The 19,321-nt window shown below is 39.3% G+C and overlaps 1 protein-coding gene across 10 annotated transcripts in view; it reads left to right on the top strand.

The window, feature by feature from the left end:
* The window catches only part of CACNA1D (calcium voltage-gated channel subunit alpha1 D), a 184,241-nt gene that overhangs the window by 127,290 nt on the left and 37,630 nt on the right, over positions 1-19,321 (top strand). For 5 of the 10 annotated variants that reach the window (XM_068157789.1, XM_068157792.1, XM_068157787.1 and 2 more), the window contains 10 exons: positions 685-791; positions 1,735-1,822; positions 2,282-2,389; positions 2,541-2,593; positions 2,848-2,994; positions 3,678-3,879; positions 5,036-5,194; positions 6,437-6,547; positions 11,982-12,065; positions 12,395-12,478. In XM_068157789.1, coding sequence (XP_068013890.1) covers positions 685-791; positions 1,735-1,822; positions 2,282-2,389; positions 2,541-2,593; positions 2,848-2,994; positions 3,678-3,879; positions 5,036-5,194; positions 6,437-6,547; positions 11,982-12,065; positions 12,395-12,478 — 1,143 coding nt within the window. The remainder of the gene's footprint in view (positions 1-684; positions 792-1,734; positions 1,823-2,281; positions 2,390-2,540; positions 2,594-2,847; positions 2,995-3,677; positions 3,880-5,035; positions 5,195-6,436; positions 6,548-11,981; positions 12,066-12,394; positions 12,479-19,321) is intronic. The other 5 variants (XM_068157794.1, XM_068157793.1, XM_068157798.1 and 2 more) reach the window with 3 other exon arrangements.

The following is a 19,321-nucleotide window of genomic DNA, read 5'->3' as shown; positions in this document are numbered from 1 at the left end:
ATTAATAGAGACTCTGTCATTGCCTCCTAAGGAAACCTGCAAATGATGCTTGCAGGTACCTTCACAAGATACCCTTTGTGTGTTTCAGTCATCTTAATTGAGGCACAGGAAGCAGAAAATGAAGATGTCTATGATAGGGAAAGTAATGTTTGATGTTCCATGTAGAGCAGCAGAACCTGGGGACCCTTCTCTGCACATAATACAAAACAGTCAGTGGCCTTTTCCAGGTTATGCAGAGATACCCACACAGGATCACATCATGTCTCCTGTGAGCTGAAGGCAAACAGCCATCTAACGCTGCCTTGTGACAGCCTTGTGCTGGTTGTGCTGTAAGCCTGGACCTTACAGTTCAGTTAGGATGGAAACTTCGTAGTTCTTGTAGATATTCTTCTAACAAAGGCCAAATCAGTTCAGTTCAATCACCTCAGCCTAAATCAGCTCTTACACAAAATACAACGTTTGTTGACATCAGAAACAATGAGCAGGCATTGCCTGAGCAGAACGATGACAATTCAGACAAAAAAATGAATGCACATAGTGTGACTGTTCTGAATCTCAGCTCCTTTTACAAAGTGAGATAATCCTGTATGCATTCACACTCCAGGCAAGTGTCTTGTAAACAGCCTAAATGTGAATCGGAATGCATTGAAATACAGACTGAATGTGTGACAATTCTATTTTTAGATGACAGCATTTGGAGCATTCCTCCATAAAGGGTCCTTCTGCAGGAATTACTTCAATTTGCTGGATCTGCTGGTTGTGGGTGTTTCCCTGGTATCATTTGGTATTCAGTAAGTACTGTACTTACAATGTGAATGATTTATTTTTGCTTTGGGATTTTATACTGAAATCAGTTTCACCTCCTTTGGTTTCCCCCATGGTGTGTGGGTGTGCAGTATCAGTATTCAGGGTTGGGTCTGGCAAAAGATACTCATTTGCTAATGCAGGTTGGAAACAAATTATTACTTCTGTCTGTTCCCAAGAGAACAAGGAGGAGCAGTGTGACATGGTGTTGCGTAGCACATAATTCCTGGAGCCTCGGGAGGTTTACGTGCCCTCTTTCCTGCTATTGCCATATCTACCATCTTCTTCTGTGAGCTTGCTCTTTTCAGCATTGTACTGCTGAGACATACAACTTAGCAGTTTGAAGGGGAAAGGAGTTGTATCATAATCAGGACAATTAATTAGGGAAGTGAAGAGATTTTTGTTGTGGTTTGGATGAGGCTACACGTTAAAGTAGTCCAAAGGTGCGTGTTGATTGACTGAGCAGTTGTGCCTCATTTAAAATCATCCATCAAAGCCTTGGTATATTAGAAAAGAGCAAGGCTTGGGTGTCAGTCCACTGCTTCCCTCTTTGTAATCTGCCTATGCTAGAATACCTGCTACACAAGCTTTCAGTTTCACAATATGTTCTTTGAAAGGCTGGCTGCTATTGTTTCCTCAAAATGCAGTTCTACTTAAATAGGATGAGATTCAGTTGAGATCTTTTAATCTCCATCTGCTAATTCCCAAGTTAATCCAGGAATCAAAATCATTCTTAGGGTATTTCTAAGGTTAGCAGCATTAGAAAATTGTCTCAAAGGATCCATAAAATAAGTACTTTAAAAATTCTTGTATATGCATCCTGAACCTTTCTGGAACCTTCATGTAAAAGGAAGTTGCAAGAACGTTATTACTCTTAGTAATAAAATAAGTTTCCTTAAGAGTAACGGAGTTTCTTCTTTTCCCCCCTAGATCAAGTGCTATCTCAGTTGTGAAGATCCTCAGAGTTCTAAGAGTCTTGAGGCCTCTAAGGGCAATAAATAGAGCAAAAGGACTTAAGGTGACTATGTTTATTTTTTAAATTACTCTTCTGTTGGCCTGATTCTTTAGTCCTGTGCAAGAAAAATTGCTTAGAGTAGTTCACAGGGCCAGACATAAACCAATTCCTGATTCTTACCATACTAGGATGGGTTCTGCTCCTGTGGAAGAACAGCAGTGCCACGACGAGCAGGTTTGGACTGTAATACTTGCTGTGAAACCAACATGTCAGAGCAGTATAATAATTGGTTTTCCACAGTGCTGATGTCATTTTCAGTCAGTTGATGCTGGTGGGTCTGTGTCAACTGACTTAAAGATGAATTTGGAGAAGCAGCTTAGTTGTGGTAGTAGATACAATACCAACAGCATAGCAATAGTCATTTTAAAATTACCTGAGATAAAGTAGACTTCTACAGTGTGTATTCTGTGATGCTGAACAACAAATTGTATTAAAATGTGTATGGTTTTTTCTCCTTTCCAGCATGTTGTTCAGTGTGTCTTTGTGGCCATTAGAACCATTGGTAATATCATGATCGTTACAACCCTGCTGCAGTTCATGTTCGCTTGTATCGGAGTGCAGCTCTTCAAGGTAAGCAGACAGCCTCAGAAAGCAAAGCTGAGTCGAGCTTTTGGTGCCTTGCTGCTGAGACTGGGTTGGTCCCATCCTGAACCAATCATAGTCTAAAGGCTTTTCATTTGCATATGCTGCATTCTGGCATTTCTTTTTGTTTTGTGTGTAGGGAAAATTCTACAGGTGCACTGATGAGGCCAAGCAGAATCCAGAGGAATGCCGGTGAGAACATCTTTGATCTAAGAAAGTGACATTGTATTCTGAGTAATTTAAACTGTGTCAGGTATGGTGAGGCATGTGTCAGGACATTTAGGCTGATGTCAGTTGGAATTGTCACCTTAAATCTGCCAAAATCACAGGTTAGCAAGGGAATAAGCCAAGTTTATGGAGGGAGTGAAATAAAATCTTTTGAATAGAGCACTGGGTAACACTGAGGCTAATTCATTATGTCACTAATGACTGTTTCTTTCCCACAGAGGGATATACATTGTTTATAAAGATGGAGATGTTGATAATCCAATGGTCAAAGAGAGGGTCTGGCAAAACAGCGATTTCAACTTTGATAATGTCCTGTCTGCTATGATGGCCCTGTTTACAGTATCCACTTTTGAAGGCTGGCCTGCGTGAGTGAACCCTTCATGTTTTCAGTGTTTAGAACAGTTCTCTTAGCATCTACCAGGCTTTTGGGGCAGCAAAACAGCCTCCAGGGATGGTGTCAAAACTTGCTCATGGAGTAAGGATAACAAACCCCTTACTGTCCTTCGGAATCTGTGGGCTTTTCATTCATTTCCTCACTCAACCTCTATCTGTAAATGGCAAACTTCTTATCAATTGCTTGATTCCGAATTTTTCAGCTGCTGTTGCTGTAATGAGCTTTTTAGCTCTAACAGAAGTACTCCTTTTAAATGCTTATCTGTCAGTGCACTTGAAATAATACTAGTATGAAAATTTCAGGCCTTTGTGTAAAACTTCTACTGAAAAAATCAGGGAATAGTGTATGGCACAGAGAAACCCAGGAGGAGCAAACTGCCACTTGTTACTTCCCTAAATGAGGAAGAGTCTTGGAGAATAGCTCTATGTGATTGGGGGTGGTGGCGAGGAGGGGAGGGAAACAATCAACAAACTGCTGTAATCATTAACATGATTCTTTGGGGGGAAATAAACTAACATTGTGTGGTATAATTTTCTGGTTTTCAGTATTATTATAAGCCCTATCAGGAACTAGAAAAAGCTGACGTGACAGAGCAGACCATTCCTGAAACCTGTCCTCTTAGTCTGCCCCTTTTCTTTTCTGTTTGTTTTTCAGGCTGCTGTACAAAGCCATTGATTCCAATGGGGAGAATGTAGGACCTGTATACAACTACAGAGTGGAGATCTCCATTTTTTTCATCATCTATATCATCATCATTGCTTTCTTTATGATGAACATATTTGTTGGTTTCGTGATTGTTACGTTCCAAGAACAGGGAGAACAAGAGTATAAGAACTGTGAGCTGGACAAAAATCAGGTTAAACAATGAGCTCTTCCCTTTTGAAAGTAGCCTTTTATATTTGTGCATGATGAACTTCCTTTCTGCTTTGGGTCAGAAGAGGGCACCAAACACGTTAGTAAAAAGCCTGAGCTAGTAAATACCAGCAGCTGGTGTTCAGGTCACTTTGTTTTCTTCTGTAAGCCAAACATGTCAGTCTTTTTGTTGTGGAAGGTGTTAACATTAAGATTGTTAACTTCCTAGTGTCTCACTTGTTGGTATCACATTAAGGAGAATTAAGCCCTTCCCAGCTTTTCTGTAGGCAGAGGAATTTTGTGTTCTGAATAGTGTGAAAGTGTTCAAAATGTTTCATTTATCTGAAATTCACAGGGGAGAGTCAGACTCAAATGTAAGAAATCTGTCCCATGTTACCGTTGAACCATTTGGCTGTGAAACTCCTCAGTCACTAGTCGTGAGTTTTGAGCTACTCTTGTCCAGCTGTAGCACACTTCCTTTAGACAAAGTTAAGCATGACATTTTAGCCAGAATTAGTTCTGCATTTTGTGCCCTGGCAGTCAGATTTGTGTAAGCATGCTTCAAAAGACAAGTGCAAGGCCCAGCCTGCACAAAGATTTCAGGCAGGAGACAAATCCACATGTTCCTGTGTATGTGACGTGATCTTGCTGGGCAATTTAACCAAACTATTGGGAATAATACTTCCTCAGGATTTATTTTGCTGACTCTGGGATTTTATGTGATGCACTTACACTGATGGCTGAGAATTGACTATAGACAAAGCATGACTTACAGAGGAAGGAACAGTTATACTATATACATGCACACATAGTCTATGTTTTACTGCTACACTGTATAAAGGGGAATCTCTTCAGACATTTCCATGAGCATTGTTTGATATTTTTTTCCCTGTGTGGCTGTGTATATGATTAGATACAGTGGCAAGTAACTGAGTGTGAGTTGGTAAGCTACTTCATTACTTTAGTATCACTTAAATGACCCTACCTCATAAATAGTGAAGCTTAATAAAAGCCTCCATTTAAAAAGAAATGCCTTCGTCTCAAGACTGTGAGACTGCCTGTTTTAAAGACATGCCTAACAATTGACACTTGCTCATTGTATTACCAGTTGATTAGTTTTGAGGTGTAGCCTGACAGCTGTGGTCTGTTTGCCTTTGCAGCGTCAGTGTGTGGAATACGCCTTGAAGGCACGTCCTCTTCGCAGGTACATTCCCAAGAATCCTTACCAGTACAAGTTCTGGTATGTGGTGAATTCTACAGGATTTGAGTACATCATGTTTGTCCTCATCATGCTGAACACGCTTTGCTTGGCTATGCAGGTAGGAAAACCAGAAGCTCTTTGAAGCTGTTGGCATAAATTGCAGAGGAATATGGGTGACAGCATGCCTTTCATTTTGGCATTGGGGGGGTTGTTATGAAAAGACATTTGCAGAAGTGACCCCTCCCATCCAAGTACTCTTCTGTGACATAGTCTAGTCTGTTCATCAGTTCTCTGAAGTAAAGGCATTTAAACCAGCTTGATGTTGGCAAAGATCTTCCTGACCTAATGAAACTCTTTGAGCTTTATTTTGTACTTGCAGTGTAATTTAATTTGTGTGTGTGTAGTCCCAAGGTTATCCAGATGCAAGAAAATCAGGAAAGTCTAATTTTGTTAGAAGACATTTCTCTCAATCCCTTAGATTCTTTTATCTAATGTCATTTTTTATGCAGTACCTTTAAGCATTATTTCACCTTTCTGTGAAATACTGTACTTGCTCTGTGTTCATGTTGTCTATGTAGTAGTCCATATTTGATTGGACAGTAAGCCCAGGCTGGATGAGGCTGTGGGCAGCCTGATCTAGTGTGGGGTGTCCCTGCCCATGGCAGGGGGGTTGGAGCTAGATGATCCTTGTGGTCCCTTCCAACCCTGACTGATGATACTCTGATTTTAAGGTTGCTTCCAATCCATAGCATTCTATGAAGTCCCTGTCCATGGCAGGAGGGTGGATATTGTGCATGCAGTTCTCCCATCTACTTTTCCAAGTAGTCATTTTCTTTAATATCCTAGATTTCAGTAAGAAAAGGAATGGTTCAAATTCAGTGTACAAAACCATGCTACTTCTTTCAGTAAACTTGCAAACACTATATCCTCTTAAAAATAGTTCTGCACGATGTCTGTTTTTCTGTGACTAACTTACTGCAAGCTTTCTAAGCAGGCGTGACACAAGGTTATGTAATTTTAAATCCTAGCATATAAAACTTAGGAAACTGCAGTTGTCTAAAGCTCCTGGATTGAGGTGGAACAGTTTTCCTTTCAAAACCATTGCTCTCAATATTCCCTTAGGCTGCAGAGAAATGACAGTTGTGTTCTACTCAGTGCCTAAACTAATAGTAGATTTAAAGGATTCCATTTTTGACCAAAGGCATTCAACTAGTCTTGTATTTATATAAGACTATATAAATAGTGAGCATCATATATACTGCCAGAAAATACTTTCCTGTCAGCTTTGTCTTAGGCTGCCTTACTTCCCCTTAGTGTTCTAAAATCTTTGGTTTAAAAGGCTTGTGTTTTCCATTCACAGCACTATGGACAGTCTAAGCTCTTCAATGATGCCATGGACATTATGAATATGGTTTTCACAGGAGTGTTCACTGTTGAAATGGTTTTGAAACTGATTGCATTCAAACCCAAGGTAAGTTTAAGATAAGATTTAATTAGGTCATCACCACAGGAGTTAAGCATAACGTAAGTTTCACACTAGCTATGTATTATCCAAAGAACAAAACCTCCACTTTGCATACTTATGCGTCAGTGAAATCCTAACCAAAATGTTAGCTTTACAATATGTCTGGGAATGAAATGCAGATACCTGGAAAAAAAATACTGTAAGGTGATTTATGAGATCTGGAGTATTTTGAGATCATGAAAATGCCCTTTTCTCAATCAGATTTCCTATTGCAAGAATTATCACTTCTCCAGCTCATGTCCTTCATTCGTGACTTTGCACTAAGTTACTCTCCAGTACCTCCACATCATATTAGATTTGCTATCAAAACATGCAGACTTCTTTACTGTCTGAATATAGCCAAGTGCTACAAACACACACATAAATCATTTGTGTATTCAATAGTGTTTATACTTTCTGTTGCACAATACTTGGTGGAGAGCCTCACAGCGAGTAGTTGATTCCTTGCCTTAAAGGGACACTGTCAAAGTGACTGATCCAGGCACATTTTCAAAGACAGAGGTGCAAGAGAAACTGACAATGATAATTACTTATTGGGAAAAAAAAGATGAAAACCAAACTGTGACAGTTAATGCAGCCTTTTTGTTCCGTTCTCATATTGCATCCATGACGGTGCAAATGTTCATAATGACAGGCTGAACTAAATTTGGGGTTTAGTCCGATGAAATCAATGTTTATTCTGGGCTTATGTCTCTGTGGAGAAGTAAAATGTGCTCATTCTCTGCACGTGGGATTTGGAAAAAGCCAGCCCTACCATTTGCAGTTTCCTGATTTCCCCACCTAGGGCTGGCATTTTTCATTTTCCATTGCCCTTCCTTTAAAGTAATCAGAATATCTGCATCTGTAATTGGTTGTGAACTGTGCCCTTTCTTGGTGTTAAGTAGTGAACTGGATGACTCTAGGCTGTGTGGGCAATCTCATTCCTGCTTTAGACAAGCCAGCTCTCATGCTCACAGCAACCTAGCCATGGCTGCCCAGAGTTCATCGTGGAGCAGGTGCAGAACTACTTTCAGCTTTTCAGAACTAGTGACTCAGCTTGCACTGAGCCATAAGCTTGGCTGTGCAGCCTGAGCTGCTTGATTTAAAGCTAGCTTGTATTTGCCTGCAGAAGTGAACAAATCGTACATCACTTGAGGTCTGGTGTTGAGATGTGAAGTGTGGAGTTCTGGGTGACTGCTTGCCCACTCTCCTGTAGTCTTGCTCTGCACTGTCCAGTCCATTGTACATTTCTAACGAACTTCTATGTATTTTTGTGTCACCTTTCTTATTTAAATGCTAAGAATTTAACTTCAAAAAGAAAGCAGTGTGAGGCCGCAGAGGAGATAGCTCAGATGTGTGGACCACAGTGTCATGAGTATGCTGATTGTGTTTCCTGATTTGTATTTCCTGTTCTCTATTCTTGTTTCACACTGAAATTTCAGAAGATTTTGCTGCATTTTATCATCTGCTCTTTGAAAGAAGATTGTGAATGCTTGTATGGTTCTCCATGCACTTGTGACTGTAGTCAGAAATAGCAGCTGAATCAAAATACAGTGGTCTGATCATAAGTGTATCAAACACAGTGCTCCATTTGTTTTATGGACTTCTACTCATTATCAAATGCAATGTCTTAATACTGCTCTCTAAGACACTGTACAACTGAAGTTTTAAATCTGCAACACGCTTTCTATCCGAATGAAAGGTGTTAACTTCAAGGTCTCTCTGTGAGAGATCCCTGGGTCCAAGCCCTGAGAGTTTGAAGGGCAGAGACTGTCAGGGCAAGGGCCTCATTTCCTGAATTTTGTTCTGCTGTAGATGCAGAACACCTTAAACTTGTTAATTAGCAAGGCAAAGTCGAGAGCCCATTTGGCACAGACGGATCAGCAGGAAGGGAAAGGAGTTAAATCTCCTTAAGGTTATTCCTGGTACTCTTTGAAGACTTCAGTTTTTGCAAATGTCAGATACTCTCTAACAGAGCACATTGCCAACCAATACTGCCTAGCTCACCGATGATTGCTAGCAGTCTCAAGCAGAATGTGAATGTCTTTCAGTAACCAGAAATTTAAACTAGATGCATGCCTAAAACAACAATGAATTGCTTTAACTCATTAAGATTTAATAACATAGGAGCAATCTGAAACCCAGCTTAATGTTTTGCTGAGGGTCCATGAGGAAAGACTGATTCATTCCTCTGTCACTGGTGGGTTTCTTTATCTAGCCTGGCAGAATGGGTAGTTTTATTTATTCATTCTGTGCATTAAAATAATATATTGTTTCAGAGATTAGAAAAGCATCACATAAAAACTCCATTACTCTATGAAAATAACAGTAGATAAAACCATTAGTCTTTCTCTCATCTGCTTGACAGTGTCCCCTTAATAGGTGAAAACTGTGATCTTTTGGTGTCACTGGTCATGAAAATCTCTAGACTACGATAAATTATTGATACACTTACTATGATCCTGTGTTGTTTAAAACCAAGGTACTGCAGACTGTCTTCCAAGTCTGAAATACATAAAACTTGGATAAATGATAGATAATAAAGGTGATTCTGAGTGTCTGGTGCACTTCTTGACTGGGAAGTTGGAACATACAGTGCTTTACAGAATGAGGCCCTAGACTTTTCAACTCAGTTCTAAAAGGACTAAAATATTTATGTGGTAGAGTTATAGCAACATTTTTTTTGGTGTTAATTCTCTATGCCTACCTACTCCCCAGGATCTGTGATTTTTACCCTTCAGCCTTTCTCAGTGAACAAATCTTTCATAATGCAAGTTACAAGGGCAGACATTGTTCTTCACATTTGCCAAAGTCTGTTACTCAGCCTGGTTTAGTAGAGTACCAAACAAAACACAGCTCTGAAATCTAAAACAATACATCAACACATAATGGATCTTCAGCTTCCTGATAGCTTAGCTGTTACTTAAACTTGTGATAATTTTCCATGTCGTTTTACATCAGATTTTTGTAAGAAAAAAGGAAAGATGGCTAGTAAGTGAATTGATCTTGGGTCATTGCAGTGGTGAAAACAACTTATTTGCATGATGTTTATTTGCTGTGACTTGTCCATTCCTCCCTTTTCCAAAGCCATCTTTATTTTCTCGTAGTTTTGTTTTGTTTTGTTTGGTTTCTTTGTATGCTTTTGCTTCACATATTACTTTGAACAATATTTGTCTATACTGATGGAAAAGGTTTCATAAAGTAAATGAATGTGTAAAGTGTTCTAGCTGTGTTGAATCCAAATGTGAATTTGTTATTTCAGTCCCGTAGAGTCTGCCTTAGTAGAGTAACTTTTTCCATAGCTGAAATTTGTCTGTATTTGGAGGCCCTTTTTGATTCCTGTTGTTGTAGAGGAAGAGGGATAGCACATCTTAGGACTGGTTATCTGTTTGCTGTTTGCCAGTATTATATATATATATATTAAAATCAGGAGTGATACTTCTTTTAAATAAGACAAATAAGGAATATGAATTTTAGGAAGAGCACTGAGAGTAGTTCCCCTTTGTTACTTAGCAGCTGCTAACCTCTTTGGAATTACAGATTTCAGTATCATTGATATCCTGGCTCAGCTTGATGTTTAGTAGAAACCTTGAGAATGGCTTGTTCTTCTGGAGCAGGATGTGTAAGGAAGGAGCAATGGGGGTTATGGCTCTCAGAAATAGATGTGTTTGTTCAGGAGGCCAAATCCATGAACACTGGCTTTTTCCCCAGGACATGAACTGAAGAAAGAACCAATGTATGTGGCACAAAAGGCTGCAGTGATAATCATACTGCCATCTGTTTTCTTCTTGCAGCCCCTTACTTAAATCAGGGAATTATTAAACACCAACTTGTGTTGCAAAAGAGCTAAAAAAGAGTAGCATTAGAAGCACAATGAAGCTTCCTGGCTGCTCAGAATTCCTGGGATGCTCTGTAGAACTGCTGTCTTCTGCAGCAGCTCTCTTGGAGACTTCAAGAGCAAGTTTTCACGTCAAATAAATTTTCTTTTGCCCCCAAATACTAGGTGTAACCTTTAAACTGTGAAATTCTAACAGTTGGAAATCTTGAGATATTGTAGCTGATTTTGCATTTCTTTGTCAATAACACTTTAACATCTCAAACTATTGGGCTAAAACATTACCTTCTAATAAACAGTGTAGTAGTAAGTGTGAATAGATCCAAGGTTAGATTAGCACACTTGTCATTTCAAACCTTTTGCTAAATCTGCTTTTCAGAGCTCTACTAGTGTCAGACAAACTATGATTTTACAGTTAATTACCAGGAGAGCAGAATGTGCATGTACCAAACACACATTTCAGCCTTTGTCGTGCAATGCACATTCTTTACCTAGGGTTGGCTGATAAATGAATATACTGAAGGAGAAAAAAGGCAATGTTTGCATTTCTGGATTTCTGTGATAACTACAGAAAACTGGCATAGTGCCAAAAATACACAGAATCCTGTCTCCTTGGAGTGCCTGCAGCAGAGTAATACATCTTCATTTGTTCCCAGTGACAGACTGATTCTGGAACCTACCTCAGGGTTTCTTCTGAAATGCATTTTTGCTCAAACATGCAATTTTGATGCCAGGTTAAAGTGCATGACAGCACTTTACAACCATTTGCAGCAGCGTGCCAGTAACATACAGACAGATTTACACATGCACATACTTTTAAAGCCATAAAATGTCAGAAGGATGACAAAGTAACTAATGAAGATGATTTTTCAGTTATTGGTCTAGCTGCCTTAAAGGCATTAAGGAATTGCTCAAGTTGCTAAGGTTCCTAGCACTGACCTTAATGGTTACAGAATCAGGCCCTGAATGCAAATGTAGTGTGAGTTCCTGTATTAAACCTAGTTCCTGAATAGCAGCTTAAGTCAGTTCTCTTAAATTTATGCCCAGTTCCACATCAATAATTGTGCATAATTAACCAGTGATGAGCTTTGAGCCTTTGAATGTTTTTACCAACCACTTAGGCAGAACTATCATAAAGTCATTCATGTTAAGAAGGTTTCAGTTGGCTTGACCTTGTAGAAATATTACTGAAGGGATTTTGCCATGCTTGTCAGGGTATAGAAGTTTGGATTTTTCAGTCTTGATAGAGATCCACACCCAGTTTTGGAGGATGGCTTGCTTGCCAACATTGTGCTTACACAGTGGTGTGTTATGCATGTGTACTGCGTGTGTCTGTCTGTGTGTGTGTCTGTACATGTATATATATACAGTATATATATACACACACATGCACATTTATGTTGCTTTTCCTTCAGTAGGCAATATTGTTTGTTTTGTTTTGTTTTCTCATTAGACCACAGGTTTTGTTTAACTAATTTCTGTTTATGCAAAACTAAACAGAAGTATGCAAATATTTGACATTTCATGTGTAATCACAAACGTTTGCACCCTGCCTGCTCTGTTCAGGGCTATTTTAGTGATGCCTGGAATACGTTTGACTCCCTCATCGTTATTGGCAGCATAGTAGACGTCGTTCTCAGTGAAGCTGATGTGAGTATACCCCAGCTTACTTTCCCCAGTCCCTACTTCTCTTTCTCTGTCTCCCCACTATTTCCATCATCTGGACAAGTCACAGATTTTGATCTGATGTTTCTAAAGTTTAAGTACAGACCAGTCCTAGGCCAATTATGTTGATATGGGAAATAAATAGCCTTTTTTTTCTACCAATCTTTTTTAGCTACGAGAGGGAAAGATTAGATTGTATAGTGGTACATCAGAGAAGCCTAGAGTGTTTCTGTGTTATAACACTGTCCTTTTCTTCTCTTTTTCTGTTTGTGTTTCTCTCTTGCTCTCTTTCTGCTGAATGCTTGTCCTAACAGCACTATTTCACTGATGCATGGAACACTTTTGATGCCTTAATTGTTGTTGGTAGCGTCGTTGATATTGCTATAACAGAAGTTAATGTAAGTAGCAACTGTTCATGCCCTAAAAAGTAATTGCTGTCATCAAGAAATACAGAAAATGTAAACTTTTTCCCTCAAAATCCCTTTTTAGAAAAGAATGTTTTGTCCAGGGATCAAAGATCAAAACATTGATGCAATTGTTTGTAAAAGCTGCTGTTATAAATCTCTCTACCTGTAGAGTTGCACATGAAACAGCATAGTGAGGCAATGAGAATGATGTTCTTCTATGTATGTACAGAAAATACTGAACAGGTTTTACATGTAGAAAAGGAGTTAAGCCTCTGTTGCTACTTTACTTGAAGCCCAGTGATTTTCATAGGTGGCTTCACCAAGGTGATTCAGGATTCTCTAAGTTGTTTCAGTGGCTTATTTTGACAAAAAATGATCTCTTTACTGCAGGTGGCTTGGCTTGCAGAGTCATGTTAATATTCATATCTCATCATGCAGGTGAAGAAGGGTACACAGAGGAACTCAGACTGTCCACACCTTGAAAAATGCAATGTTTATTTTTTCCTATTCTTTTTTCTTTTCCCATCCTGCAGTAAATGTTTTGAAATCCAAACTCCTCTTAAAATACTTGGGAGAACTCAATTTTTTCACTAGAGTTTTGACTGATGACTATTGTGCATACAGATTTGTCAACAGAATGGGCCCTTTCCCAGAAAAAAAATAGTGAAATACTAATGTTCATCTGTTTTCTATCTCACTAGTAGCAAGGAGAGCTGTATCACCAATATGATAAATGAAAGATTACATAATACATACCAATTCTGTAGCAGATATGCAGGTGCTTCCCGTACTTACATGTTCCTTTGTGGCATTAGTCAACATTTCAGAGCAAAGTACTCTTCCTTCTTAATGCTTCTTGAGACCTCCAAGAGGAGAAACTGAAAGAAGTGAGACTTAGATCAAACACAGCCATGGAAAATGCTCAGGGGGTGCACAGACTACGTAGGCACAGTTAGCATATTCCAGCTGCTGAAGATCTTAATTCTCAGAACGACAAACAGGTATCCAGAAATACCCATGACAAAAGAGATTCCCAGCATTCAAACATTTTCCCTGTACTGAAGAACTGACTAATTGGAGAGAGCTGTAGATAGCAATAGTTGCTGGGTATTCTTTGAAGATGTTTAACTTGCATGTTTTCCTGCTGCAGTGTAGGAGCTGGCTAATGAGATCCCTTTTCAATGAAATTTAGTAACCTACTTGCTAGACATAGATTTCTTTTTTCTTTCCCCAGTAGATTGTATTACTTCAGCAAATGCTCCCTTTTCAGTAGGGATGTTTAATAGGAGTCATATTTCAAAATGCTTCCAAATTTGTGTAAATACTTTCCAGTGGTGAATAGTGAAGTTGCAGCATCCTTCTCATTTAACTGGAACAGTTTTTCAGAGAAAATGCCTATTAAATTGTATTGTCTGAATTGGTTCATGTTAGGAACTGGCTCTTGTGCATCACAGTCCCCCTGTCAGTAGCAGAAACAATAGCCTTTCCTCCCTTCAGACAGTACCTTGATTTTGGAGCTGTGAATACATGGTGATGAAGTTGCCCAGGAATAGTAGTTGTAGTTGGAAAAGTGGATCTGTTCCAGGCATTTTGGGATGGGGGGGGGGTAAGAAAATGCAAAATTCTCAGTCTGAGAAATATGTGTTGCTTAGATCAGCAGACCACCTAGCAGGTGCTTGGATTTGTCAGGCTGGTCTGGATTGAGACCACGGCTTGAGAACTTCTTTCAATATCTCTGTGAGCTTAAGCAGCCTTTGTCCACAGCCCTTCTCACCCTCAGAGCTATGTGAGCTGTGCTTCCACTAGAGTTGGTGGATTTCACAGCTTGGCTGAACAAGGTGCTGAGCACAACACACTGGCAAAAGTGTGGGCCATGGTAGGGCAGAAATGAGAGTGTAAGGCTACTGCCAAAGGAAATACTTCTTATACTGTGCCCATATAGGAGTCCTCAAAGAGCATATTGGCCCCGGCAGAGACAGCAGCAGTTAGTGCCTGTAGGTGCTGTTGAGAGACAGTGATGTACATAGTCTTTAATCCTTTTTTGTTCTGGTCTGTTTGGTAAGCATAATAATACCTCTTCTCAATTAATTGCAACCAAGTATAGAAAACATGTATTCTTTTACTATTTCCATATTTATTTATTTCAGGTGGCAGAATTTTGCAAGCATACACAGTTTATTATCATTCATTAAATACTTCCCTTTGCAAAGCAGCAGATTCTACACTGCCATTCAAAGAGTAAACACTAGGGACTAGGTGATCCCCAGAGGTCCCTTCCAACCCCTGACATTTGGTGATGCTGTGAAAAAATGTTAAGGCTGACTCACCTTAAAGTTCCTTCCCAATTTCATGTTAAACTTTGAGACTCTCACAACTGGCTGCTTTACTGGAGAGAACAATGGATGAGCGATGTGATGATGTGGGAGCATAAGGACCTTAGCCTGACCCTTAGAGTTCAGACTGATTTTACTCAAAGGGTAATGGATCTTTCTATCTGTGAGCTTAAGTACCCTGAGCAGATGGGAGGGTCACCAGTCCAGAACTGCACTGCCAACTGAGACATTTCTCAAAGTGCAATTACAGTCCATGGAACAGATACTCCAAAACAGCCTCTAACTTGTCTGGGGGCTTGGTTTGCTGTTTGGTGGTGTGGGGTTTTGGGGGCTTTTTTTTTTTTCCTCTAGAAAAGTTTGAATTTAGATTTTCAGCTTAAGCATTTACAATTTACCCATTGTTGCCATTCATGGCAGTACTGGCCTAGGTGATGGTAACATCTGAAAAGTGCAAAGAGCCCATTCATGTAGAACAGCATCCCCTAATAAACTCAAGATGCATTTGATTGTGAAGAGACTGGAAAGGAGCTGAAAGGGATTTCTGTGACCATAAAAGATGCCTCTTATTTAACACTGTATGGGGCAGGTTAATTTGATAGCATTACTTGTAACTGATCACTCCAGATCTTTCAGCTGTGAGGAATACTTTCACCTTAGTAATTCACACAGTTGTCTTGAAAAGATTCTGGAGATCAAGTAGTGATCTTCAGGAAAACTACCCACCACAGTCAAGAGCCAGCAGGGGAATGTCTTAGTTTTTCATGCTATAATCACTAGAGAATAAAGGCTCATCTCTGGTGTCTTGGAATACTGCACAGCAGATACTTGTGTACTAAGTGTTGTCTGCTTCTGGTCTTTCCCACTCTCATTTGTGCTTTGTTTGTGCAAGTCTTTAATGTAGTACATTTTCAATACATTTCTGGGCTTGATTTCCCATTTTCAACACAAAACACTGAATAGAGATAATAAAAATCTGTTGTTTTGATTCTGTTGAATTATTCTTCCCTCATTAGTTTTGTGTAAATTTCTAGAATAAAAATTCAGTATTTTAAAAGATTTTTCTCAATTCTTTTTTGTTTGGCATTCTGACTTGTGCCATTTGACCTGTACTTTTGTAGCTGACACTGATCCTGAGATATCTACAGCTTTGCTGAGATACTAACGAGGTTTGGGTTTCAGTGGGATTTCAAGCACAACTGAAATGGCACCTTGAAAACTTTTGCTATGGAAACTTAGGCTGAGGAAGCTCAGCCTTATGTGAGGGGTGATCTGAAACAGTGTCATTTGCTGCCACTGATGCAAGCTCAGATGGTTTCAGTTGGAGCTGCACAAGTACAGCCATCTGAATTGACTCCATGTAAGAGACTTGACAAACTGTGAATACCTAAAATAATGTAGTGGGGATGAACTAAACATTCTTACTGGATTGCTTAAATAATTGCCTCAGATTGTGGAAACAGCTCAGGATCATTCTGATGGCCAAGCTGTGTGCACTTAGACCAATTCCAAAGGCCAGCGAGTTCTAGTATATAACATGGTTTATCTGACCCATTTCTTCCAAGAGAGTAAGCTGGGCTTTCTAGTTAGATATCACCTTGGTTTCAGTGTTAAATTATGGAAATTAAATATCATCTCTTTGGTTTGATGTTCCCTTTGTTATTTTTTTTTAATGTTTCATAATAATGTATATGGTGCCCTGAGGCTGATTCTCCTGATCCAGAAACCTCCTATTGATATGCAATCCAGGAAATTACTGTGCATTTGATATTTTTGATGCCTGTGGAAGTAAGTGTTTAATGTGTTCAGCAATTTACCTGCCTTGTCATTCTCAAGGACTGGCTCAGTAACAGGCTCCAGGAATGAACCACCTCAGAGCAGCATAGCTTATGACAATCCCTTTCTTCTGTGACTGGGGCTTTTTTAATGTATTCTGTCATTTAATATCCCTTCCTTCAACCAGTTCTTCTTTTATGAAGCTAATCTGTTTTCATGTTCCTTTTATTTTTAGAAGTGTTTAGAGGCAAGTATATATAAGTAAATGCATAATAGATGGTATAGCAATAATAATAATACAAATAAAATAGAAACACCACTAAAACCTATATCATTTGGGGTTTTATAACCTTGTTTCACGTGACACACATCTTGTGTGGTCATAAAAATGGTTCCTTTTCCATTCAAAGCAGCAGAGTAGTGACACAAGATGTAGTCAGTCCATCCTGGGAGACAGACTTCCAAAACTTAAGACAGTGAGAGATAAATTGGAAAAAACTTAGTAAATTCTTAAATGGAAATAATAAACAAGTATCAGTCTGGCCTGCCCATGTATTTGTCAGCTCAGAAACCATTTGGATGACCAGCACTGGATGAGTTAGAGGCATGTTCACATTGTTACAGTGACAATTACAAAGGTTTTAATTCACATATTTTATTTAAGTTTCTTTTATTATTTGTCTGCTGCCAAAATGTGGAGAAAATAATGAACAATTCACTTGCCTCTCGTGCAGATATTTAATACAGTCCCTATGGGATTGATTTTATGCCTGAAGTTAAGTAAAAGTCAAATTCTTCACTGAAACAGTGCTTAAAGAAACAGCATGGATATCTCCCTCCTGAGCCCAACAGGAAAACCTGTTGGTCTTCAATCACCACTGTACACACCTGAGACTTTTTCAGTGCTTACACTACTGTAGCAACTACCAGTGGATAGCAGCAGGGTCGTACATCACAAAAGCCTCTCACAGACCCCCAAGTGCCTATCTTGCTGTTTGGCAAAAAGGAGCCCCGTTATTTGCATTCCAGCACCAAGCAGTGCATAATGTTGACTTGTGAACAGTGGCACATGGCTTTCTTTGCTGGAATGCTAGTGGAATGTGTACTGAGAGGACTAGTGCTTGTTTTTGCATAGCTACTCACCCAGTTAACTGGAGGGACAGCTGATGTTGCTTGTGCAGAGGAGTGGGTTAAAAACCTCACATCCACCTCGTGTAAGAGATTCTGGATTCCACTGTTGAACAAAAGGGCTGCAGTTCAGTTTGAAACCCACTTTATGCATCACTATCATATGTCAGAACTTAGATTTTCTTGCTAGCAATTGATATTTTTGAATACTCTCAATGAATTTTGTAGACTTTTGCAAATACCTTCTCATCTGGCTTTGCTCTCACCAGTATGAAGTCATACTGCAACGGGAAACCTACACTGTGTTGCAGCATTCAATTGGGAAATAAAAGTACCTCTTGGAGCTGCTTTCAAGAAAGTGTCAATATTTTAGTTACTTTAGTGCACAACTGAATATTTATTAGTTAAAATAGTAATCCCTTATTGCCAGCAAGATGTTAGTTATGAACTTGTTTTGAAATACAGCTTGTACAAGGAAAAAGATGATATAAATTATATCCATGGGGCATTTGGTTCACGTTGAACAAGGAATGCCATGGAGGAAATTACTTGTTAGCACATTTGAATCCCATTAATTACTCTCTGAAGCAATTGTGTGTGTATACACATACCTGCATACAGGCACATACACATTTCATAAGGTCTTTTGGCAACCTGAGTGCTTTCCTGTCCACGTTACTGCCAGTACCCATCTTTGTCATTCAGATAATTCCTTCTGTATTTGTAATGACTTTCTCGTCATCACGTGTTCAGTTCTTTGGACCTGCTCATACTCTTTGGCACAATCTGTCAAAACCAGAAGCATTTGGCCAGCCCTGTGTGGGAATACCCACTGGTTCTCACTGTGGTTATTTTTTCCTAAACACAGAATGAGTTTGCCTCCAATGCATGAGGCAGTCTGTTTCACATTATTCTTAGTTTTAACACTGTTGCTGTTTTCAGTTAGGAAGTTGATTCTGAAGTTTTGATGCCCCATGAGAAGTGGAGTGTAATGAGGAGTTGCTATTTAGGGAACATGCTGATTTTTCACCAGCAACAATAAGTATTTGACTGAAGTAGGTCACAGGTTGCAAACATTTTAATTGGTGGGTTACAGATTTTGGCTTATTATTGGTTAGTGCTTTTTGAAGAGTTTGGTTTATTTGGGGAAGAAAGCTGCTGAGTTGAACTCTGATTGAGAAAAAAGAAAAACCCTGTGTTCCTGCCTATCCAATGTCTTTAAGGATTGGCTTTAAAATGATGTAGTGTTGAAGTGCTTTGCTGTACTAGACTCTCAGAAGCTGGCACAAGGCTGATATAAAAGATAGAATTATGAAGCCAGTCTCTGTCCTCATTTACCTTATCGCAACACATCTGATATCCAAGCAGTGAAAGCAGAAGCTGTTCATTTATTCTAGCTGTGACAATTATCAGACTTCTAGCAGTGCTCCCAGAAGCCCATCTGTTGTCTCAAGAATCCCATAGTCCCATTTGGGACAAAAAAAGAAGTGATAATGACAAGCCAGTGCCCAAGCAGTTGGGACACAAGTAGTATTGGCTGAAGGTCAGGGGAAACAGAAGGTTGTAAGTAAATTTCCTGCTCACAGGAATTAGTCTAATT

Source organism: Melanerpes formicivorus, unplaced genomic scaffold, assembly GCF_026170545.1.
Source record: "Melanerpes formicivorus ecotype bairdi unplaced genomic scaffold, bMelFor1.0.p_v2 SCAF_38, whole genome shotgun sequence".
Classification (NCBI taxonomy): Eukaryota; Metazoa; Chordata; class Aves; order Piciformes; family Picidae; genus Melanerpes; species Melanerpes formicivorus.
This window is presented reverse-complemented; position numbering and strand designations above follow the sequence as displayed.